Genomic DNA, 26,180 nt, shown 5'->3' on the forward strand with positions numbered 1-26,180 from the left:
TGCATAATGAAACCCTTTGGGTATAAGGGAGAAGATGTGTTGTTATAGGTGCTTTAGTGTTCTGTCTTCCAGTTCCACTCATCTGCAATAGGTGTGACCCAGAACCATGTTTCTTCATCTGGCTTTTAGGCTACCAGATGTAGAGAAGCAACTGTGTGGGGGATTAACAGCTGCTTAAAAAAAACACTTAAGTTTTATACTTGGTTCCATTTGCTTTATATCAGGCTCCAGGGAGACCTTGTAAGGGCCTACAAGAAAGCTGGGGAGGGACTTTTTAGAAGGGCTTGTAGTGATAGGACAAGTAGTAATGGCTTTAAACTGAAAGATAGAGATTAGACATTAGGAAAAAATTGTTTATTGTGAGGGAGGTGAGACACTGGAACAGGTTGCCCAGGGAAGCTGTGAAAGACCTCCTCTCTGGAATCGTTCAAGGCCAGGCTGGATGGGGCTCTGAGCAACCTGGCCCAGTAGGAGGTGTCCCTGCCCATGGCAGGGGCTTTGGAACTAGATGATCTTTAAGGTCCCTTCCAACCCAAAGTGTGTTATGATTCTATGACTCTGTGGTGTAATGCCAACTCTCTTGGAGATTACAAGCTTTTTTTTTTTTATGGTTTGGGCTTTTATTTGAGAGCAACCTTCCTGTTTGTTTTGATCCCTTAACAAATGATTTAACGTGACAAAGTTTACCAAGTTGCACTGCTTCCCCCTGCTGGAAACGGCGCTCTTCTTCCTGATGTCGTGGAGCACCTTCTTGCTTGCAGAAGCTTGTGGATTTACTGGTGAGTTGTTGGAATTCAAGCACATGGAGAATTCCTGTCCATCTTAGCAGCCATTTTTCTGTTTCTCCCTAAAACTTTCTTATAAGAACCATGATGTTGGTATTTATAGTTTTCTTTAAGTTGTGTATAATCTCATTGAAGGTTCAGCTCACAGTATAACAAAGGATTTTAAGAGCAATGGTGTGGTTCCAACACCAGTTCCCCAACCTGGAATCTAACTGACTTGAAAATAAGTTACATAAAATCTCGAGGTTAAGGGTAACGGATACATTTAGTGGAGCTTGGGAAGGGAAAATATGTTGAATCTCACAGTAAACAGGATGATTTTTACATGTGATTCTGCTCACAGGTGTGGTGGCTGTCCTCTTCTGTGGGATTACCCAGGCACATTATACATACAATAACTTGTCAGTTGAATCAAGGAGTCGCACTAAGCAGGTAAGTGTGTCCTTCACCATTTTACACAGAGCATTCTAGTAGTCCAGGCACTGTTGTTTTTGAAAAGCATCTTTATTGCTAGGTCTTTTAACATATGACTGTTTTCTTCATAGCTCTTTGAGGTATTGCACTTCCTGGCTGAGAACTTCATATTTTCTTATATGGGTTTGGCACTGTTTACTTTCCAAAAACACATATTCAGCCCAGTTTTCATCATTGGAGCTTTTGTATCCTTTTTTGCTTTGTGTGAAGTTTCTCTGTTGTCTTATGTGCCTGAAAACTTGTAGTGTCTCTTGGCTTTGCCAAACAGAGAATGGTGTCTGGCTTGTTTACCTGATGTCTTGCAGGCACTTTGAGAAGCATCTTTGGTTACCCGACACATCAAAGCCCTAAGGTCTCTGTGCTACACAGATATTGGCTCTGTACTTGAGCAAGTGCTAGAAGTCAGATATAATAGACTAGATAAATAAACGAATATGCTTTACTGTCTAACTTGGCTATTGGCACTCAGTAGTGCTTGTATTCCTCTTGTATTAAAACTTCGAAGGCCTAGAAAAGGATTCATTTTTCTGTTCAGTTCCGACAGTCACTTACAAAAAGACAAAGTTGAATTGCAAAAGAGGATTGTGAGTGAACAGATTATTTTTAAGCAATGCCCCAAAGGTAGAAGTTAGAATATGAGAGGAGGGGAGGAGGTAGGAAATGATCTGTGCTGCAGACATTCACATAAAGGGTACACACTGCTGAAGGTGCAGGTGTTGGAGGTGGGTATCCAGTTCCTGTTATCCTCAACTGACTTGGGACCTGGCACTCAAATTTTCCTGAATTGAACATTTTTGTAGTAGTTGCACTCATGTAAACTGGGAACCACTGGCTTCCCCTCTGCACCCCACCCCTGTTGAATTGGCTACTTCTTCCCTGTGTTCCTGGCTGCTTGAAAACTCAGGGCAATTAAAAGTGTGCATAAAGCAATGGGAACTAGTCTTTCAGTCTTGATTTCTCTCTGCTTGCTGCAGGAGTGGCATTACCAGCAATGAAGATAAAACCTGGTGGAAAGACCTACAAAGATGCCCCAATCCAGAATGTACTTATTTTCTTTTCTTCTTTCTACTATCTTTCTCAAATCTGTACTGCTTCTAGGGGTTTATCTCATTTGTCTTTTTCCTTTGGCCATTAATGTTTTTTTCTGAAACAGTAATAAGTTTTCTCCTGTGTCTCCTCATGTCCGTTCTTCTGACCTAGAAAATGCTTCAGAGCCCTGCAGCCATTAGGTAAAGACATGAACAGAATAGTTGCATCTGGTATACTAAGCACTGTAATTTTTCATCTTTGCTGTGGCCTTCTGTCGTATCTCAGGTTACACTATCTGACTTGGGTTTATTTTCAGCAATTTTTTTTCTCTTCCTACCCACCTATTTCATATTGCATTTTCCACATCTTTTTCTACCACTGCACTTAACATCTGTTGCCTCTTTAGTGCTTTTCTGCATTTGTGAGGAGGGCAGCCAGTACTAGCACCTGTATTTTGCTTCTACAGCTACTGTCCCTGTTAACACTTTTGTGGATGTGAAATACAGACGCATCATTAGCTGTTGAAAGAGAAATGTAGTACAAAGGCAGAGCTAAAGTCTCAGTGTCATTAACAAAATCCTAACCATTATTTGTACCTACATAGGTCATGATAGCTTCTGATGTCTGACTGCTGCAGTCCTGAGAAGAACTGCTGTAAAAGTTGTCTGGAATAATTACACGAAGCCTTTTGTACAATGTAATAATAAAAATCTTATTTTCCTAGGGACTTCATTTCCTGCAGGCATTATTGCTTTACTTTAGCTATGGGAACAATCCAGTGGTGTGTTTGGTGGGGTTCTGATTGTGTTGTTTTATAGGATTTCAGCACATCACTTTAGTTTTTCTGAAAGTATTCCTCAGGCAGTGAAGGGTGTATTCAGCTTTCTGATTCTTCACTGCAACCACTGGGTGTTTCACACCACAATAAGGGAGGGAAGGATTTTACTCTCTACTGTCATGCATTTCTGCAATACTCTTACTACTCTTTTTGAACTTCATTTTAGTGCTCACATGTGAGTTTTGGATTTATCATCTTAACTCTGTACTCTTATGTGCTTGCCAGCCAGTAGGAGATTTTGGCTCTGCAGGAGCCATAATGGAATGGCCACTTGCTGCTGTCCTGTTGGTTTTCCTTCTGTACATAGGACTGTGTTTCTGTTGGTGTGAAGCACATAATTGAATGGTGGTAGTGATAGTTGTTTAAAGAATGATTATTTTTTTTTAAAAAGAAAGTCTTTGTTTGTACAACTGGTGGTTTTAATACTAGGTATAACTTCACTGTACATTTAAAAACTTGGTTATATTAGTTAAAATTTTCCTTCTTTGCAATGAGTTCTTTATGCATATAATTGATGAAAGTCTGTTTCATGTGGACAGAGATAACAAGAACACTTGATATTATGGTGTAAAAATATCACTAAAACAGATGCTTCATGTTAGAGCCAGATACTTAAGACTACATACCTCAAGAAAGTGAAATCCTTAACCCTCAGCTGTGAACAGATTGCAATCTTTTTGGGCAGAGCTGCACACGTCTACCCTCTCTCCTTCTTGTTGAATCTGGGCAGAAGGCATAAGATCAGCTGGAACTTTCAGCACATGATGATGTTTTCAGGTAAAAGCAAGTATGTTTAGTAAAGCAAAAAAAAAAAATCTAATTTTTTACTCATAAGCAATTTGTAATACTATCTTCTGCTTATATGATCCACATCCATGCATCATGAATAGAAGACTTACTGGTTTTTGCAGCATGTATCTTTGAACCTTTACAGAAAATGTGTCATGTCTGGGAAGAGTGACATCTTGAAATGCCAGCTGCTGGCAGCAAGCAGTCACCTCATGTCAGGAATAAAGTATTTTCATCTGAAGTGCATCTGAAGGGGGTGGGGGAATTGCAGTGTATCTCTTCTAAAAGGTTGTTTCTAGCTGAGATGGTACACACATTGTGCAGAAACTGTTATCTGCTGAGGGAATGGAGGCATATTTATGGGTGCCCTCTCCCACCCAGTTGGAGAAAGCAAGGTATTTGATTTAAACTCCCTTATGATTTTTGTCATGCAGATAACTGTTTGAGCTTGTCATTTAAAGCAAATCATGGAGTGTGTGTCTAAACATGTGCATCCTCAAGGAGTGCCAGGGGTGCCTCTGTACACCAGAGGATGTAAAGAAGAGGGAGCCAGACTAATTCCAGTGGTGCCAGTGACAGGACCAGAGGAAATAGTCACAAACTGAAACACAGGAGGAGGCTTCTTCCTCTTAACATCAGGAAACACTTTTTACTGTGTTCTGGCACTGGCACAGTTTGCCCAGAGAGACTGTGGCATCTCAATCCTTTCAGATATTCAAAAGCTATCTGTATGTGGTTCTGGGCAACCTACTCTAGGTGACCCTGCTTGAGCAGGAGAGTTGGACCAGATGACCTCTAAAGGTCCCTTCCAACCTTAACCATCCTGTGATTCCTTTACTTAATAAGTCTGCAGATGACCAAATGCCATGGCTTCTCCTTACTAGTGATGTTCCGTAATCAGGGGCAGGGGAGAAGGGAAAGTATTGTCTGCCTGTGAACGTTTTATTAACTAGAATATTTTTCCAGCTGATAACAATTTCAAATAAAAAACTCAGGCTTCAATTATGGAATCAACTAAAAAGTGTGCATTTTAATTTTAATTCAGGGACCTGCTTGATTTCCATAATGTTTTGCTGTTGTCCACAACTTGATTGTTTCTGCATTTCTTTCCTGTTAGTTTCTGGAAATACTTAAACCTTTTATTAGCACTTGTGGATTCTATAAGTCACAGAAAGCTACCAGGGCTAATTATGTTCTAAGGACATAATTTATCAGGGAAATGGAGGGAATCAAAACTTGCTGGAGCCCAGTGCTTTCTACCCATCACCTTGCGCTTGTGTGACAGGGAAGGAGAGCAAGGAAAGATGCTGTGTTATAAATAGGCATGGTTGCACTCCTGAAGCTCTGCTGTTTCCTTCTTTTGCATAGGTCTCAGGGGAGCCATGGCATTTGCTCTGGCTATACGAGATACTGCTACCTACTCACATCAAATGATGTTCTCAACAACTCTCCTCATTGTCTTTTTCACCGTGTGGATTGTTGGTGGAGGCACAACTCCCATGCTGTCATGGCTGAACATCAGGTCTGTATACAGCTGTATGCTGGGGTAGCTTCACTTTTCAAGTGGCAACTGTGCTAATGGGGCATAGTCCAGCACGACTTGTTTGATGCTTGACAGAGGTGTTCTAGATATTTAGAACATTATTTTATAGAGGAAGGTGCTAGTGAAGAAAATATATTGATGGTGCTGGGATTCAGCCAAGAACTCTTGGGTGCTCTTCACATAGGTATCTAGGTCCTCGTCAGCCCAGCAGGATATGAAATAATGTTGCCTGATACAGCAGCCTCTATATAGAAAAGAAAGAATAAATCTATTGGCCACATACAAACCTCTCTTCTTGCTATACTAGACATTCTCCTGTCTTTGCACTCTTAGTAATGGCCCTGTTGTGTTTTTTTTTTTAATTTAAATGTAGTCTTTAGTGGGTGGTGCTAAAATGAATGCACTTTAAACATCTGTCCAAACAAACCTGTTGTTGTGTAATAGTGGTATAAATGGGATCCTGCTAGTCTTCTGCTTGTTTCCTCCTGTTTCGAGACATGTGGAAACAGTAAGTGTGGTGATCATAGACATTTGTCTGTGAATCCTGGCCAGTACTTAGTACTTTTGGGGCTGCAAGTGCGTTTATGTTTGAGGATACTTATTAACAGAAGTGCTGCAATATTGTGACTCTGTCGTTGTTACAGACCACATGTTATCATTCTGTGAAAGTTTTGGCAGTATGGAGGCACAGGTAAATAGAGTGGGATTAAAACAATACCTGCTCTACAAACTCTTCAGAGTGTTTTTCATGTGTAAATTATTTGTGCTCTTTGGACTTGAAACCTTACTCTGTCTTGCTTTCTAATTGTACTAACCAGAATTTGTATCCCATTGTCTTGTGGTAGGATAGGAAAAAACAATCTCAGGTAAAACCAGCTTTGGTGTTTGAAAAAAACTGATCATTCTTAGGGACTGGTACTGCTTTTGGAAAATAAGTGAACTATTTGTAGCCATACGTAGCAGGTGCTTTCTAGGTTGCCAAAAAAGTTAAAATTAGCAGGACTCACAGAAATGCTTGTAAGCTCTTCTCATTGAAGGTAGAGAGACAGGCATTTCAGCAGTGATTTACAGTATCTCAGCTCTGACTAACAGCAGACAATGGGAAATCAACAAAACCAATTCCAGTGCCACTGTGCCATTTAATGATTGTGAGATAGCACTTACTAATGATATTTCTAAGCTCGATCTGACTGGTTTCTGTTGCCACGTGAGAGCTGTGTACTGACTTTAAAAAAGTACCTGCTGTGTGCAGCTTTTCATTTGGCACCTCTCACAAGAGAAGGAGGTTTCTGTCCAATGGTGGTATGTAAGGAACAACTGCAGTGACAGACCTCTGCAAGCAGGGCAGGCAGTGTCTGTGTAACAGGCAGTGTGCATAGACTGTCTGAGGCATGGAGTACAAGGGAGCAGGAGATGAGTTCTGGCCAGCAGTACACAGGTAGGAATGCTGCTTGCAGTCTACTTGCCATGGCTGAGTAAAGTCTGCCAAGATCTGCCTGTAGCCTCTGTGAGTCAAATGTGAGGATATCCCTTATCTGATCTCCACTTGAGTAAAAAAAAAAGCATCTTCTGAAGTATGGCTGCAACCAGGTCAACAAAACTGACTCTTAACAGCACCATAGGTGCTGGCATCCTGAGCCCTCTGCCCTGCTGCTTGCACCTCTTTTGTTGAGAGACCATAGCTGGGTATTTCCTTCAAACCTTGTAATCCAGCAAGGCACAGGATGCGTTGCTGACCAGCCAAGTGACAATTACTTGTGTTCAGTCTGACTGCATCAGGAGGTAGCCTCCGAGTGCAGGCAACCATTATCTCTGCCACAGGGATCCTTCAGTCATCAGCATTAGAGCATTAGGACAGGGCTGAATTCTAGCATATGGCCCAGCTCCTGGCCAACTAGAAACTAGTTTTGAGGTAGCAGGATTTTTGGTTTTGTTTTCTACCTCACTGAGCCTAGGAAGCAGTTTGTGGAAGCATCATGGACCTATTGTTTAGCAGAACTAATCTGGTTGAGTAATGAGACTCCATGAGCCTGGCTGAAGAGTTGCTCCTGAAGTCTCCATTCCAGGCTTGTCCTTCAGGTAGGCTATACTTGCAGAAATCATTAATGTAGCAAACAAGGCAGAACAGCTGGAAGAGGCCTGGTACTATTCTTAGAGTACTAGCTGCCAAAGTAGTTTTGAGTGTTTGGCTGTAGTTTTTTGGGAGGCTTAGCCGCTCTTGCTAGTAAGCAGTAATTTTAATTGTCATTTGTTTGACATGGTTGACAGAAGATAAATTGTTAACTTCCCTAGTAAGGGAAGGATATACTGTAAACAAGGGAACCTCACACAGGAAGTATTTTAGAGAACTGCACGAGTCTGCCTACAGCTGCCTTCGATGGTCGCTGCTCTGTTGATGATGGGGACTGCACTTTTTGAGACCAGATGAAATCAGACTTGTGCCGGGAGGTGGCAGCCGTGTGCAGCGGATCGAGAAGCAGAAACTTGCTGCTGCCGAGGTACCCCGTGGGACAGAGTCCTTCCTACTGCCAGCCAGGGAGTTCTGTCTGACTGTACAGATCTTAAGAAAAGGGACAAATGAGTTTCCAGCTGAGTTTTTAGAAATATGCTGCTTTTCGCATTTTCTCCTTTGTACCCAGTGGAAGAGGTAGGCGGGAGGAGATGAAGATGAGATGCTGTCCCAGTGCCCCACCCGACAGCACAGTGTGTATTGCTGCTGCAGTCCTGAGGCTGTTCAGTAGGTAGCTTGTCCCTAGGGTGCTTTCTGAGGCTTGGCACTTGCCCATTAGTTTAAATAGCAAGATGCTGAAAGTAAGTAGTGCTCACCTACAGGATTACTTAGCAGAAAAGAGGTTAAAAGATATAAGGTGGTTTGCTTCCTAGATTCAGTGAAGGGGCTAGGAAACTAGTGCCATTTATGTGTTGGACATAAATGTCAGGATTTGTGTGGACTCCTGAAAGTCCAGCTCTGATGTGAAGTTCACACCAGTTGTATCCTGGTTGACTTTCACCTTTGTGGAAAGAAAGATGGAAAGCCAGTCAGCCATCACAAAGTCCTCATCAAATAGCTGACCTTGCTGTAGTGTGGAGGTGGGGAGAAGACAAGGGGCCTGCCTTAATGAAGAGTTGACCAAGCTGACTGACCCTTTAGCTTTTAGGCCCATCAGTGAGATTTCTGGGTGGCCCCTTCAATAGTTCCTATGGGCTGAGCTGCTTCTCTAGGAACTGCTGGCACATACCTGTTGTACTGGACAAGCCAGAGGAGCTAAGACAGATTTCAACACAATGCAAAGGGTCTTATTTAAGGTTGTGCCTGCATGATTCATCTAGAGCAGTACCAGAGAGCTGACTTCAGCCAGGGCTTTCAGCCTGGCCTGGTACCACTACATTCACGGAGAGCAACACCCTGACAAGGATCCAGAATTGCTTTGCTGTGGCTTAGTGGCAGAGGCATATGCCTCTGGCCATACCATCAATTGCATAGCAACTGGGATGCACGCTTTGTTCTTTACTTTTGGTGGTCCCTTCCCTCCCATGGTGTGATGAGGGATGGAGAGGCTAACAGGAAAATTAAGTTTTAATAAAGTAAAAAGCTGTATAAGGAGAACAGGCAAAATGCCCTCTGTCTCCTCTTGCTCTGTTCTGAGTATCTCAAGTAATCAGAAGAACAGGTATCTTTCCAGATAGGGTTATTATCAGTGTACCAGGATCCACTGATCAGGCTTAAATGTACAGTGAAGCAGAGGACCTATGGTTTGTAGCAGAGAATTTAGTTTACTGCTTAACTGGTTGGGAAAACAAGGTTATAACAGCAAAATCTGAGTAAAAAAAAAAATAATTACTACTTTGGGTGCTTTTGGTTTCTGCCACTTGATTATGATCAAGTTGGAAATTTAACACCAGAAACTGGAGTTAAAGCCCTGGTGTCATGTGTTTGAATTTCTTGGCTCTCTATCTGTGAGACACATCCAAGCATGTGAGTGGTAAACAGTTACACTCTTCTACCAGTAGATTATTTTTTTTCTTAGAAAGCAAGGCATGATTTGGATAAGAAAGCTACAGTCCCATCCTTTGAGACTAAAGCAAATAAAAAATTTCCTGTCTGAAGTTTTAACGAGTTCGGCAAACTTGAGAGCCCTGTAAATCAAAACCACTGGCATAGTTCCTCCTTTCTGAAGAGTAGCTGATTTACTACTTCATTTATCTGCCACAGGAGAAAAAGGGAAATTCTAGCATTTGTATTGCAAAATAATGTTATTTCCATTTTTCCTTAGAGGTTATTGACCTGGTTCTTTTCCTGCCTCCCTCTCCTTCGTAATCTGTTTCAAATGAGGAAGTTTGTTTATTTTAATGAAGTAATTTCAGTTACATTTAATAACCTTTTTCTAAATCTTAAAGCATTCTAACTTTAAATGTAAAATACTTAGACATTTACTGCCTTTTATCTGACTTTGCAAATGGAGTCTTTAAAAGAGCTTTCTATGGAGTGATTTCCACCCCCCCCCATCCCCTATCCCCTCCCCTTTAATGAAAAAACTGAAAATAAAATCTGGAAACATTTAACTTTCTACATAACTGCTATGTGAACTACCTATCTGGGATGGTGATAAAACTGACAGCTTGGTGGCAGTCTCAGGTTATACTCTTATCTCACTGGGGTGGTCCAACTTTAACGTGCATTTCTTAAATGCCATGTCTCAGTGACCTGCAATGGGAGGAGGCTGCTCTTTATGCTGGGATCCAGCCTTGTGTTATGTTCTGGACTGGAGTGGGGAATGTCTGGTAGGAGGTTACATCTTCCTTTCTTGCAGCCTGTTTGTGTTATTCTATTGTGTTATTCTATCCTTCACTGCCTTCTAGCTGTTCTCTCCTGCCCTTGAAAGGTAGATGCACAGACACAGGTACTGTCCTTTACCCTCTGTTGGGGGCTTCTTGTTTTCACCATATCTTGTTCTGCGGCTTTCTCCAGTCATCTTTTGCTATCTAGTTTCCTCCATCTTCCTTCTTCTTTTCCAATCTGTATTCTCATCATCAGTCCTGAGTATCTCTGAACAGAGATGCAATGCAGTCTCTGAGCTTCCAGCCTTACCGCTCTGGATCTTTCCCTTGGTAGGAAAGAGATTGTCTCTTCTTTTACGTGCCTGGAAGTAAGCGTGGGAGATGCTTTCTTGCCTCTTGTGCTCTGAAACATAGCAATTAACACCAGAGAGAAAAAGTGTGGGGAAGGCCCAGCCTCTGCAGAAATTGGATTGAGATATATCTAGAGCACGTGTGATACAGGTTTACCTGCCAACCTCTGGCAAGCCTCAGCAGGCAGTTCTAGGAGTCATTATCTTGGCTAGGCCAAGTAAAGAAATGCCCAAAGGCACCCTAAAGCCAACTCAAAATAACTTCCTAATTCCAGGTTTTTCTGTTTTGTTTTCTAGGGATTGCATTTAATGCGTTGTTTTAAAAACATGGTGGTGGGAATTTTCTTCTTCTTCAGCCATTTTCTGATAAACAGTTAACTCTTCCAAAATAGCTGAAATTTTTAAAAAATGCTGTACTCATTATAGGCATATGGGAAAACTTCAGTACACTAACTTGGCAAAGACACAGCAAAGAGGGAGAAGTCATAGAAGCGAAGTTATTGGGCAGTTTTTAATTTTAGTTTTTGCTGCATATGCAGAGCTGTCCCAGTGTTGGCCTTCCGGAGCAGAGTGCTCTGACCTGGAGTGTATGTCATTATGGGAGAAGAGCTATGGAACCAGGAATCCAAAACAAATCTATCCAAAGTCTGGTATTTGCCTGAGCCTTCCAGGATTAGATGAGTGCATGCTCTTTATAGCACAAGCTATGGCCTTAAGTATTTGGTTTATCAAGTCTGCCATCAGGGTGTGTAGACCTGCTCTTTGTGAAGTGAGGCCTCTGAATTCCTGATCATCTGGGCTTTTATTTCACATAAGCAATATATAGTTCATGTAGCATGCCTTCATGGAAAAACGGGGGAAAAAACCTCACAAGCTGCTAAGGACTTTACCTGGAAAATACTAGAAACTAAATATGCTTTCATTTGTTTTTCTTTTTTTAAAAAATATAATTGAAGAAGGTAAAGCAAGGAGTAAAAACACACTCTGCTGTGACTGGAGATGAGTTATATTAAAGATAGTTAGTAAATGGTTTGTTAAACTAATGGAGTGGTTTAGTACATGTTACCAGTTGTTCTGCACTCCTCTAAAACTAGGCAGTATTCATGGCCTCACTTATATATGTATAGCTTCCTGTAATTTATTTTCCTGATATCTTTTTCCTCTTTTAGACCATGTGCAGGTCCAAAGTAGTAGGCATTGTCTTCAGTCAGCTCTGTTTCAATCCAGTAGCTCTCTTGAGCTACTGAATCAGGTTTTCTGGAGGATGGAGCCTGTCATGGATACAAGGGGGGTTTTTTTGGTCAGCCTGGATCTGAATGAATGATGAATACTACTGGATATATCAATCATAAAGTGCTGCTGTTATTAATTTTTATGGGTTTTGTCACTTTGTCATTGTTCTGTCATTCTCATTCTTGTATGATTTGGTTTTGTTGTGTTTTTTTTTTTATTGGGTAGGAGTTTGTTGTTGGTTTGCTTTGTTTTGCTAGGGAGCTCTATACAGCTACCATCTCATGAGCATTTTGTTACTCACATTGCATTCTTGTACTGTACCAGAGTTGGTGACCATGTTCCATCGGTGGAAGAGATGAGTGAAAGCCACTGGCTGTATTTCAGGTGACACTGTGCTTTCCTTGATACCAAATTAACCTGGTGCTGGGCTTTCTTCACCTTTATAACGCTGTGTGTGCTCATTTTCTGAACTATGGCATGCTGCTGTTGCTGCTGCTTCTCCTTCCCTGCAGGGTGCTGTAGGTGTTCCTCAATTCTGAGCCTGTTCTCATCTTCTGATCTGGGATAGCATGGAGCACACATCATGTCTTTAGCTTAAAGAACAACCACCACAAAGCATCACAGTCTTTAATCCCTCTGTGTGGGGGTAATCAATGAAGAGAAAAAAATATCTCTGGCCTGGGAATACTTGAAAGCCTAGAAATCATGGATGTGATCCTAAGATCCTTAATCACACGGGTATTCTTAAGCATCCCTTGGGGTTATTTCATGCAACTGTTAATTTTGGAAGGGACTTAAAAGAGACTGGTCTGAGTCATCTATTAGGATATATTTTAAAAACTGAGGGTTATCACATTGCTTTATGGGAAGATGCTAATAGGAGTGGAGATAAACCAGAATCTTAGTCTTCTCCAGTTGATGGTTTCTAGAACTGATACACGGAAAAAGAGAGAATAAAAAATAACTGGCATCTATAGGGGAATGTGTATTTGTGTGTGTATATATATATAAAAATATATACAGAATATTTATGTAAAGAAAACTGTTTAGGAGGGGGCAATTGAAAGTTTTTTATGTATCCTGTCACACTTGAAAGTTCTCAGCAAAATACTAAATTTGCCAGAGGTGTAGTATATTAGCTGGTACAAAGAATCTCAAATCTATTACCTGTTAGTCATTCTTGACTGCTGCCACAGTAATTACATATGCTAGAATGTATTAAAGCCTGGTATTTTGATGACTTGTCATCTCTGTGTTGCAGGGCCTTGGACAGGTTCTTGAAGTATCAAAAGAAATTATTCCACGCATTTAAAAGTGACATAGTGGAAAATGTGAAGTAGTTCTTTCTGATTTTTTTTTTTAACCATTCCTTTCCATCCATTTCACTTCCACTTTGTGTTCCACATTTTGAGTGTAAAATTGGGTGTTTAAATTACTGAATTATACACAGGCTTGGAGTTTGAGGGATCAGTCTTGTTAACTGCTTTCCTATGTGTGGTGCTGGAGTTGTAGCTGCAGAATAAAGACCAAGAAGGTCAGGAGTCTGTCAAGAATAGAAATGTGGTGCTTTGGTATTGGGCGTTGGAGCTCAGTAGTAGTCCTTTTGCAATGACAGAGCTCTGAGAGCACAAAAAGCCTTCTATGCCTTAAAAACAACATTTTAATCAGGGAGGAGTGAAGAAGTGTTAAATTGGATCAATTTTTACTGTAGCATACTCTCATCTACAGATTCAAGTAAATTTCCCAGTGCAGAAATAAGGATGTCTTAACTTTATGTACTAGTAACTGTCTGCACTGAAGTATTAAGGTATCTATCAAATTCCCACTTGATGCTAATGCAGGAAATAGATGGATTTTTTTTCCCCAGTTTTGGGATGTATATGCCTTGTTACAGCTGAAAGACTGCTCATCTTCTTCTGATATCTGCTTTGTAAGGGTTGCTTGTTTGAATTGCAGCTGTACACCCCCAGGGGAACTGACACACAACTGCTGCAATGGGGTTTCAGAAAGCATGGAGAGGAAAATAAAGATGCTTGCTGGCATCTGCACTGTCCTGGCTGTGGCTGTCCTGCAGCTGATGTGCCCCTCAGTCCCCATCACACTGACTGTCCCTCTTAAAAAAAACACTTTTCAATCAGAGCTTACTCACCTGCCTTTCAGCAAGGGAGTCTGAGCAAAACGCCACACTCCCTAAGAAGGCCACACTCTGTGCCCCTGATCTCTGAGAGGGGATTTGCTTCACTTAATCCAGTAACAATTTTTCTTAATTTGAAAGCTGGTTTAATAAATGAGAACTGATATTGGCCTCTGCAGCACATTTGAATTACAGGAATTTTTTTGAGTGCACTTAAGGATGTGAGATGGATTTTTTTTTCTTTTAGTCACCAGAAAACAATTTCTGTTGAAGACATACATGGATCAGCTTTAATTGTACTTTTAATTATAGAAGTAATTAAGTAAGGATGAAGTAACTAAATGTTTTCTGTGCTTCTCTTCGTTGTGAAAGAGGTCAGAAGAGACTTCACTGCTTTTTATTATTGTTTTGTTTAAAGTGATAAAGATAAGACTTTCTTAGAAATTTAGGGGGAAGGGGCTGCAGAAACATGGTGCTTGTCATAAGACTGGGGTATATAGACCTTGAAACTTAAACAGGCAGACTTGCTACAAAAGAATAAAGCTTCCTATACAATTAACGCTAGAGTAGAGAATGAGACACACACCATGCTGGCTGAAAGATACAAAAAGTAGTTGTGAGAATTCAAAATAGTAAGATTTTGTGTTAATCTGTAAATTGAGGAACACACTTTGAAACATGAACTTCAAAAAAACCAACAAACTTTTAATGGGAAAGAATTAGAAATACTCAAAATACAATTACATCTGAAGAATATCTTTGAAAAAAAAAGTAAATGGACAAGTCTCTATTGATGTACTATTTCAATATTGAAATAAATATTTGTAGTAAGAGGTTTTTTTCTACAAGTTGAACCATTTTAATATTGAGAAGCTCTCTTCCTCTTCAGCATAACAGTGAACCTGCACAACTGGCCCATGATGTACTATGACTTTTCACTGAACTCTATGGCCACCCTGCTTTGGTCCTTCACTAAGTCCCCCTTCCCCTGCCTAAAGGCAGTTAAAATCCCCCAAACAAATGCACAGCCTTGTAAGTCACGTAAAATTCTGAATTGTTTGGGTTTCTTATGGACTGTGAAGTGAATGAGCAGCCCAGTGAGTTGAAACTATTTAAGGAATGCAAGCTATGTGCATCTTCTGGAGAGCTCCTTGAACTCCCTGTTCATAGTGCCAGCTGCAGCTTGAGGGTGTATGCTGTGCTCAGTGTGTTGAAACTCCCCAGGGTGCAGTTGGAGCTTGGAAAGCCACAAACCCTTTTCTTTATTATTATGTGTATTTATAAAGGAATGCACAATCTTACATATATTGCCATACTGAGCAGGTTTCCTGATGTTGCTTTTTAACTTCCTGCATGAGGCTTCAGTAGGTAACTAGTTGTTCTGCAGAAAACCCTCCTTATCCTGTCTCCCCTGCTTAGTGATAGCCTCAGCAGTAACATCTAAGCTTTTCAACCTTCCAAAGGTCTTCTGTGTGACGTTTTATTTTAGCACTTGCTACAATCCAGTACCCAATCTGTCTGTCCAGTGTTCCCTTAAACTTGTGAGACTCTTCAGTCTCGAGGCCGGTCAGTACCAATGAATTCCCTGGCCAGATGTGCCTAAGGGTTAAGATGTCTCTGTATGTAAAAAAAAAAAAAAAGCAAGTGATGAAGAAAGAAGAGAGACTCAGGAAAAAATCCAGAGGACTGGGTCAGCACTAGCTCCTTATGAGGCTGCTGCAGCCTGTTTTAGAGTGGCCTTATGGATTTTCCCTACATAGACTCTACATAGTCATTTGAAGCCTTGGTTTGGCTGCAAGTCCACGGGGATGACTCAAAACTTTACTTCCATGCCTGCTTGTCTTCTTTCCTTGTGCTGTTAGGAGATGATGCCCTGGAAGTTGTTTGAAGGTGATCCTTTTTAGTTCAATCCATGCAGTCTTCAGTACCTGAAGATAACTGGATCACTGCTTGCCTAATGCAAGCATGTGTCCCTGGGACACACAAATGGTACAGTCTTACTAGCAAAGTTCTGTGGGTTTCTGGTGATCCTCAGGGATGTTGCATAATCACTGTGGCTAGAAATAGCTGGCAGCAAGTCATGGTAACAAAGACATGACACTAAACAATCTCAGTCCCTTCCAAGAGAGGGGAAATTAAGAAGTCAGCCATTTCAGACTATGTGCTTGTGTTACTGTGTGCATTTTCCTACATTTATTGTGCAACATGGTAGGACTGAAACACAATGTGCCCAAGACTGACAATCTTGCCTAACATTTCAGGTTGTAGGTCTAAGTTTTACAAGAGAGCACAGTGATTAAGGCATGAAGAGGATTTAAAACTAGGCAAGTCTAGTCTTAACAAATAGCTACCCCCAAAACAGACCAGAAAAACCTGAACATAATTGCAAGTATTAAATACCCATCTTGGACAGGAGCTGTGTGTGAAAGGATGGTTCAGTAATAAGATGCTTGCTAGCTTTGCAAAAGTGAGTAGACAGTTTCTTATTAACATACTACTCTGTAATCACCCACCATCTCATACAGAACCTCCCTCCCCCAGCTGGAAGGCTGGACTAGACAGATCTCTTGTTAATCCACCATGGCTCTGTTGTGTTAGGTGAATAGAACTTGCAGTAAATTACTATTATGGGTCTTTATGAAGTATTTTTGTTGCTTCACACAGTGCGTTAAAACTTGGGGGGGGGGCGCGGGGGGGCGGTGGCTTTTAAAAATTGTATATTTGAGCTATTTTCATGCCTATCCAGCAGCTAAGTTATTTGCTGTGTTAAATATTTAGGCTGGGCTTATCCTTAGTCTCTGATTTCTTGCTGCTGGACGTGAGGGATGATCTCCACTGAAGAGGATGTTACCCACAGTTTACCTTTTAAGCCAAAAATAATTTTTGCCAGCATCCTTAAAGAACTGACAACAAAAGTAAGCAGTAGGGAAATTTATGCTGAGGTGGAGTTAATGCTGTTACCTACAGGCAGTTGCTACTTGGGTGAAAAACCATCTTGTTTATAGTCATGTAACTGCAGGGAATAATGGACAGCTCTTCCTCAAACTGTTCTTATAGCCTCTCTGAATGCAGCTTTGCTGGGTGCCTGAAGTGCTTTTAAAATGCATTCTGCCAAACTTACAGCATTTTCAACCCTCAATAACACCACTTGCTTTGTTTTCCTAATGTTTCTGTAGGGTTGGGGTTGACCCAGATCAGGATCCTCCACCTACTAATGACAGCTTTCAAGTCTTACAAGGAGTAAGTAATTGTGTAACTTCACTGTTAGGATGATCTTATTTTATAGCTAAGATGATAAAGAACTGCTGAAGCTATGTGCACAGGTAAAACCTTTTTCTCTTAGCTGACAAGTCAGTAATACATTTTGCTTTATAGTATTTAAGTGATACCCACTGAAAAATAGTCTGTGGTGTTGGGTAAAATGCCACAGCATTCAAATTTTTGTTTACACTTATATATATACACATACAAGTAAGGCATCAAACCCCTTCCCAAACCTACTAATACCCTCTGTATAACAGTGTGCATTCCTCTTCTTGCACCCACCCAACATGCTTGAGTTTCACATGCTATAGCATAAACAGTCCTCCCAGAGATAATCCATTTGGCTTCTATTCAATAATTGCTACCAAATTTTGGCCCTTGGACTTGCTTAGAATCAAAGATGAAGTTCACTAATCCTATTTCAGTCCCTGTATGCTATACAACAAGCCAGCTGGATCTTGCCTGTACTACCTACCACATGTATGAGGCAAGAAGAGCACTGGAAAATTGTGATTTATATTCATGAAACTGTGAATCTTTAGTGCAGCTTTCTGTGCAGCAGTAACAACCCAAGAGTTTACTTTTTCCTTGCTGTATTCTGTTGGCAAACAAGACTTATCAAAAGAATGTTGTTCATAGCAGGAATGTCAGTTTTCCTTATGTGTAAACTGAGTGAATTCATAGAAGGAGTGAAAGGTGTGAGAAAAACCCAACCAGAACAACATTTCCTGAAGCTTCACTGGGAGCTTCCTGTGTTCAGTCCTGATACCCTCTCCAGGAGTACCGCTTGACACTAATTTTTCAGTAGCACAACTGTTTGCTTACGTAGGAACCTGCTGGAGGACGTTGAATGGCAGGGAAGACTTTGGACCCAGAGGATGCACAGGGTGAAAATGTATAAACTCTACTTTGTAAACCTCAGGTTGTATGATGCTGTTGCTCAGGCTGATCACAGATACTTGCATGGGATACTTGCTGTATCTGGGAGCAGCTTTCTTACTAGTGATTTCTCCTTTCTTGCCTTTTTTTTTGGTCACAGGTTGTACAGGTAAGAGTTCCTTGATCAGGAAGCACCTCTTTCATTGCAGAAACTGCTTTAGGCATCTCTGTTCTTTGTAGAAGCCTTTGTCTAGCACACAAAATAGAATCTGAAATGGTGGGAGTGGGTACTAAAAAGGCTGAACTTGGTTTTGTAGCTATCCAGAAGCCACCAGAAAGCCAGGCCACAAAAAAAACCCTTCTGCAGTAAAGGCCACAGTTACTGCCTGAAATCAAGGTTAGGAAGTGGTATTGTGCTAAGATGGCTTTAGCCAATTCAGACTGGGCTTGTCAGTGTTTGAAGAATTGCTTTAACAGGAAACAAAGCATGGGTATTCTGTTCTCATCCAGTGTGGGGTGGAAATAACTTGTTTACTTTTTTCCCATGTAAACATAAAGCACTTAACCCATGTATTTCCCTCTCTAGCTGTGCCTTGCATTCCTAATGGACTCCATTAGTTGGTTCCCATTTTATTCCTTTTTCTTTCACCAAGCCAAGATCAGCAGCATGTCACAGTTAAAGAAAATACATCATTTGGGATGAGGAGGGATTGAAAACGTACTAAGCTTTTACTCTTGGTGGATCACATTGGAAGCACACAAGGCAATCCCATCTTGTTCTTTTTCCAGTAGTTTGAAAGATGATTCATACAAGGCGTTCTCACTTCATCTGTTTTCCTGCATTTAACTTTGGCCTCTGGACACAAAAAAAAAAGGCCAAAACAGTAACAAAAGTAAAAACAAACGCAGCTGCAGACCAGCTGGTGCAATGACTGGAAGCACAGCTAGTAGAGGGATTGTATTCAGCACTGTTAATGCTTCTGAGGTTGACCTAGCACTTCTGAAATCTGCATGACCTCCTTCAATTGTGATTTTATGTGGGGGTTCCCTGTTAAGCATGTTTCTTGCAAGGCTGATGTAGTTCATCAGGTTTGTGAGAGTTTGTCAGGTATGGAAAATTTTCTTGGTCTTCCAATGAAGCAACAAACTGAGGGGGAAGAACATCAAATAGACCTAGACTTAAGGAAGTCAACCAAGCAATGAATAGGAGTCAGTCTGGATTATTCCAGTTTGTTTATTTGGGGATGGGGATGAAGACAGGACATCAGTGAGGCTTATTTATCAGGTTTGGACTTATTTCTATCTCCATTACTGCATTAGATGTGCCATAAGTTTTTAGAATTAAGAAAACTTGGTAGCAAAGGCCTAATTAAGGTGATCTGAGGATAATGAAGAGAGCCTACCTCTCTGCAGTTAGTTCTAGTCTTTCTAGGGGAAGTAACCTTCTTAGTATAATCATGTAATCCTGTCTCTAAATAGCTTTCTTCTGCAGTTCAAGTACAATATTGAAGTAATTTGGCTTTTTGGACAGGACATTATAATGCAAATTATTGGAATGTATGATCTGGTTGTTTTCTGCCTGAAATAATGGAGTATGCTTTTATCTTATTTTTAGGATGGCCTGGATTCTGAAAGGAAGAACAGGACAAAACAGGAAAGTGCTTGGCTCTTCAGGCTATGGTATAGCTTTGACCATAAGTATCCTTTTGAAAACACAGCTTAGCTTCAAGACATAAACTGGATTTTTCTTTTCCATGTACCCATAGGTAGCCTTAAGCATTTGAGGAGTCAAACGTGAGAAAAATCATGTATTTGACAGGTTCAAGGCACAGAACTGAAGCCTGAATTTGCTGGCTCAGAAGACAGACCTTTCTCTTCTTTGATATGTGGTATATCACACTTGCCAGGGGATGAAAACCAGTAAGTTCTAACAGATTAAGTTCTTTCCTAAACAAAACAGCCAACTGACTATTTCAGATCCTCTGATTTGTTCTGTTTAGCTGTTCCCATCCTCACAGACGCTCAGAGCGCAAACTAGTTTTCCAATTCACTGTAAAAACTCTAATCCCAAACTCACTGCTTTGAAGAGCCATCTGCTTCTGTGATGAAGTCCTCTTTTGAAGCCCATTACTGAGACAGGAAGTGCTGGAACTAAAAATCTGTGTGTGATCCAGCTTACTCCGTTCGGTATATCCAGAACTTCCTACGAGTGTTAAAGCAGAGTGTCCTTGTGTGAATATAGTGCTTTACAAGCTTTCTGAAGCTCTTGCTGTATTATTGAAATAGCTTTGTTTAAGCTTCTGAGCAATTTTTGTGTAGCTGTCCTATCTTTCATGCATGTGGTTCTTTTAATCTACTTCACACATCCTTAACCAGCATATCATACAGATGCCCCTCCTTAACAGCTACCACTCAGTGGAAAATGTGAAAGTTAATCTTGTGGCCATGGCAAGACATTCATACCCAGAAATTCAAAGGGATTTCAGGAATTGTCCTCTGGTGGTTGAAATGCTACTGGCCTGGTTCTATCACAGGGGTTTAATTCCATGCCTTGTGCATCAAGATTTCCTTACCTAGGGAAACCCAGACATAGTGTTGAACGTATACAGATCCTAAGAAGAGTTGCCTGTTCAGGATAAAAATCTGTGACTGATGCTTTCAGGAGCAGTACTAATGGGCCAAAGCCTGGAAGGGTGTGTATGTGCTAGTTTAAGTATTCATAAATGGTAGTCATTTTCAGTTAACTCTTTGTGGATTGGCTGGTGTCAGTATATTGAGGTCAATTTTTATTATTTAAAAAAATAGACTTCTGTGGTAAGAGCACAGAAGGATCTGGCAGTGGCTATTTTTCCTTCCTTTTTAGGAAGGAAGAAGAGCTACCCTCTCTCCCTCTGCCTTTACAAAAGGGGTTTGCCCTATATAAAAAAGAGTAATTGGCAATGCTGACTTCCCCTCAGCTGACTGTAGCACAAGTGCAGTCCCCAGCAGCTGCAGGAAGGGTGGGGGGAGTGCTAGGTGAAAATTACAGCTTAATTAGCTGTTTCAGAGAAACTTGAAGGATCCTGGTAGTGCACTTGCTGGTTCAGTGGTGACCAGCAATCTTTAGGGAAGGTTTCTATGAAATTTGTGATAAGGAAACTGACACCCAGAGGCAGAGCTGTCTTACTGTATTTTAAGAGGTAAAATTCTGCTTCTTCTGTTGCAAGGAGGCATTCAAACATTGGCTGGGGCTGTGAGTAGAAAGGCAATTCTGAAGTCTCAAATTTCACCCTTGGCAGAGGGAACTTAACTTGAAAAAGATGCAAGCATGATGCATTTGGCAGAATGTTCTGATGCTGGCTGTTGTCTGCAGAGGTCTGTGTGGATGGATAATTGGGAACTTCATTCCTCTGGAATGCGGAGTTCATTTAATGTCATGGGCTGTTCCCTGGGTTCACCCACAATTGTTAAACACAAGGAAAAGTGCAACTTTGAAGTCCCAGATGTCTTTTACTGGGTTTGTTTTGTTAACTGTGCCTGTCTGCCACAGGGCAATGTGGAGGCTGGTGGGTTAGTGTGTGGGGGAAGAGTTTATTTCTTCCCAGAACTGGGTGCAGCCACACTGCTAATGGAGGAGGGAAGGAGGAAACATTATCTCTGCCTTGGCATCATCATGCAGTCATATGCTCAAGTCAACATGCTATGCCAGGCTCTGCTGAAGGGGAAGGATACATCTCTGCTAAAACAGCTTCTTGTTTAACCCTGTCTTTCCCCTAAGCACCTTGATGTGTTGAGAGGATCAAGGAAACTTATATTCACAAATGGACTTGATCCTCTCGCTGCTTAGAGGCCTAAGAAACTAGAATACCTGCAATATATATTTACATTTAAAATAATCAGACTGACGAAAAAAATGATGAAACAACCCAAACCCGTGTGATTTCAGACAATGCTTGGAAGTCCCAGCACTCCCCCATGTTCTTGTGCAAGTCAAGATCAACCTGCTGCTCTGTAGCAGGGACCTTTTTTTTTTTGACTCAGCACTTCCTCAGGCATGTAATCAGCCTGGAGTACTAGTGTGAATGAATATGGATGTACCTGGGGGCAGACATATGAAAAGAGGTGTAAAGACACCTTCCTTTCCCACTCCTGTGCCTTCTCAATGCACTCTAGGTAGCACTGCTTTCCTTCCACGCTGTGTGACCCTTTGCATTTCTGAGGCGCTTTGTGGTGTGTGTGTGTGCTCTGCAGTGATGTCTTTGAGCCTTACCACAGTAAGATCTCTGTGGCTCAGTGACCAGCTAGGAGTTCAAGTGGCAGCATTGCTTGGAGGATGTTGGATGGACAGTGTTGCCTTATTTTCCTGTACTGAGCCACAGAGGTATGTCACTTTGTTACCTCTGGCTTGCTCCCTTGGCACCCTGCTCCCATCTGCAGAGCAGAAATACCTTTGGACCTATTAACACTAAAGCACTTGTACCTCTGTTCACTTGTTTTGGCCCTAGAGAGTACAAAAGCTTAAAATATTACCACTGCTTGAAACTTTTAAGAGAGTTAACTAGTTCCCCTTGCAGAAAACGTGTAAGTAGAGAAACTGCCCTTGGAAGGATCAAGGAGAAAAAATACAGGGGGAGGGGAAGATGTTTTTCATTTATTTGGTTGCAAATGCAAACTTTTTCAATGGATGTTTTATATAAAGTTATTGCACAGTACATAGATCAAGTCAGACCCATGTTTGTGTACAACTGTCTTTATTTTCAATAGTTCTTTTCCAGCACTGGTGTGTTTTCCTTAACTGCTTAAGTTATTTAAAGCCAATTCTCACTCACAGTGGCCCTCCATTAACCACAACTCTTCCCAGCTGGTGTGGCCTGATAGCCCGTTGTCTGACGAGTCCCCAGGTTTATGATGTAAGTAGAACAACTCAATATTTCTGTTTTGTTTTTTACTTACTTAAATCCAGCAAAGGAGGCATCTGTTTTTCTCTTTTTTAGACAAAATGTTGGTGTGATACAGGTCTTGCAGGAAAGTGCTGGGTTGGCCTAGGCAGAAAAGATTCAAGATACTCTCTCTTAAAGCAGCAGTTCTGTTAGTAGAAATCAGAGATTATCTTATTGCTCAAATACTATGTTAAAAAAACAAATCCAAACAAACACATTTAAAGACACTGAAGAATCACAGGCCTAATCAATAACCAGTTCTTAGTGAATAACTTCAAAATACTTAGTCCCTTCTTAACGCTTTCAGACAAGATACTTTTCCTGTTACTGCCAAGCTTGTGCTGATGTCCTTTTCAGAGAAGACACTGACACATCTCCCCATGCAGGAAAGAAATCTGGGAGAGTTTCCCTTCATTGTTTCCACTGTGAAATTTGAGATCATGTTTCGGAAACCGTTAATCAGTTACTTATCTCGGTCTAGCAGATCACTATACTGTCTGTACAGCCATGTCTTGAAATAATGAATGCTTCATTCTTCTGTTACTCTTGCAGAATCCTGATACATGTCATTCCTCTCTGTACAGTGCTTCTGAAATCTGCAACTTTTTATAAACTGCTTGTAAATAAAACCATAGTACTACGTGACATCACTCAAATTTACAGGTTCTCTGGAACAGTGACATCTCTGCTATGTTAAAGTAGTTTTGGACCAGATTTCTATTAATCTTGTCCTTGAAAATTATTAATTCCACTTGGAACTTTGAAATACTTCTGTACATTTCTTTCTGGTATCATTAGTGTCTTACTTTTCACCTGATAGTAAAATTTCAAAGAAATTTTAAATGTCTGCTGCCTGTTTGGAGCTGTTAGTAAGGCAAGAAATTGGCCTTGTTTCCATCTTTGCAACGCCACAGGAGATCTTAAAACAGATCTAGGCTGCAAGGTACCCATTACTGCAATTAGCCTACTTGTGTGTTGCCATTGTTTCTGTCTATGTATGATCTAATAAGATCAGTTACCCAGTAACTGAGGATCTAACCAGATGAACATGCAAACTTTGGCTTTAATTTTCCCTGATAGTTGGGTTCCTTTCTTTTCTTCTTAGCTACTACTGCATGTGGAAACTTAATCTTTCATTGGATTGGTTCTGTGACAAGCGCACACACTCCTTGGGGTGTCACCTTCATAATTAAAATTGCTTATAAGGCTGTGTACTTTTTTAAGGTATATAAGGTGGAACTTCCACATCATCTTTATATATATATAGTGTGTGTGTGTGTTCCTATTTTGGTTCGTTGCTGCATGACTTTTAGGAAAGAATCATAGAACGTATTGGGTTGTAAGGGACCTCTAAAGGTCATCTAATCCAACCCTCCTACAATAAGCAGGGACATCTCCAACTAGAACACATTGCTCAGAGCTCCATCAAGCCTGACCTTGAATGTCTCCAGGATGGGGCCTCCACCACCTCTCTAGGAAACTTGTTCCAGTGATCCACCACCCTTATATTAAAGAAATTTCTCCTAATGTCCAACCTAAATCTACCCTTTTCCAGCTTAAAACCATTACCCTTTCTCTTACTGCTACATGCCCTTGTGAACAGGTCTTCCCCAGCCTTCTTCCAGACACCTTTCAGGTATTGGAAGGTCATTATAAGGTCCCCCCAGAGTCTTTTCTTCTTCAGGCTGAGCAACCCCAACTCCCTCAGCCTGTAACTTTGAGATTTTCTTTCTATTTTTTTCAAGATTTCTGAACCCTGCAGTTGCTATTATGCTCTTTGTGGATTTGCATGGTTGGCTTTGCTACAGTGCTTGATTTTACCATTGTATTACTGGCTAAAAAGCTGTGATATCTTTTTGCCTTGCTATCAAGTGCAGGTGAAGCAACTGAGAGCACCATGTCTTTGGACATAAAACTGCTTGGAATAGTTGTGCTTTTGTGAGAGACTTCCAGCAAAATGTAATGGTACATCTGACAGAATTAAAGACTGAATGAGACAAAAAAGACTGTAAATACTCAGCAGAATGTAATACAGCTGGAAAATATGTTTCAAAATGCAACAGTAAATCCTAGATTTCATTCAGGTGCATGTCTGAGCAGTTATGACATCTACATTGAGAAGAAAGCATACAAGTATGTGGCTGTACTGACTGTATCTGTGTATTGTTTTCAGCTTTTGGGTTGTGTGGTTTTTTGTTGTTGTTTTGGTTTTGGTTTTTTTTTTGTGGGGTTTTTTCCCCCCTCCTCTGGTTTTATTGCAACCGTATTTAGAATTAATTTTCCCTTCTGTAAGTAGGAGCACATTTTTGTAATTAGATGCCAAAGAGGGGAGTTAAAACTCTAGAAGTCAAATATTCCTATTACATAGTCCACCTACAAACAATTCCTAAGTATGAAATCGTGTTCTCTAAGCTTGACTTTGCATGGTCTACATGTAAGATTCTGAGTCATCATGCAGGGATGAAGTACAGTGGCTTTTTCCACAGCTGTCATTGCTGTTCCTTGCTGATGTTCTCCCACTGCTTTAAGGCTGTGCCACTAGGCTCACCATTAAGTGTTTCCTACCCAAAGAGAATCCAAGTTGGAACTTAAAAGCATGAAAGGCTGTTTGTAGTTACAGTGTTTAAAATTGTAATTTTCAAAAATTCACTCCTCATTTTCTCTCCTGGTGTTATCTTCAAGTGCATGACCATTTGACTGGACTTTCCAGTTTATCTCAAACTAATGTAGGTTACTTTTTCTTCCTGTTTGACATGTCCTTTGAAACTTCTGGTACTTCTGTTTCATCAACCATTTTTCTTCCACTTAAAAGAAGCATGAATGTTATCAACTGCTCTTCCTGATGAAACACTGGGAATATTTTTTTTTGCTTGTTTGTTCCGGGATGTATTTTGTGTCCTACACACACTCCCACCCATTTTATTTGTAATTTTTTTTAAAGTATAGTTCTTGCACAATACACAGTGTGACAACTTGGTGTGAAAGCAGAGGGAATTGAATAATTTTTCTAAATACACAAGCTCAGTAAAGAAATTCCATTTGCATTCTCTATGTCTTAGAGTAGGTAACTCAAAACTGTTAAGAAAACTTTCAGTCATGCCTCCCCCCTCCCCTTTGTTACTGCTTCTACCTTCATAGCAAATGGTTTAATTTCCTTGCCGAAT

At 40.8% G+C, this 26,180-nt stretch overlaps 1 protein-coding gene across 2 annotated transcripts in view; it reads left to right on the plus strand.

Moving 5' to 3' along the window:
- The window catches only part of SLC9A7 (solute carrier family 9 member A7), a 72,262-nt gene that overhangs the window by 40,543 nt on the left and 5,539 nt on the right, over positions 1-26,180 (plus strand). The window contains exons 8-16 of one of the 2 annotated variants that reach the window (XM_051619773.1): positions 674-779; positions 1,129-1,217; positions 1,331-1,444; positions 3,792-3,903; positions 5,284-5,437; positions 12,145-12,204; positions 17,131-17,194; positions 19,713-19,795; positions 22,881-22,986. In XM_051619773.1, coding sequence (XP_051475733.1) covers positions 674-779; positions 1,129-1,217; positions 1,331-1,444; positions 3,792-3,903; positions 5,284-5,437; positions 12,145-12,204; positions 17,131-17,194; positions 19,713-19,795; positions 22,881-22,986 — 888 coding nt within the window. The remainder of the gene's footprint in view (positions 1-673; positions 780-1,128; positions 1,218-1,330; positions 1,445-3,791; positions 3,904-5,283; positions 5,438-12,144; positions 12,205-17,130; positions 17,195-19,712; positions 19,796-22,880; positions 22,987-26,180) is intronic. The other variant, XM_051619784.1, reaches the window with a different exon arrangement.

This window comes from Apus apus, chromosome 1 (assembly GCF_020740795.1).
Source record: "Apus apus isolate bApuApu2 chromosome 1, bApuApu2.pri.cur, whole genome shotgun sequence".
NCBI classification, from domain to species: domain Eukaryota; kingdom Metazoa; phylum Chordata; class Aves; order Apodiformes; family Apodidae; genus Apus; species Apus apus.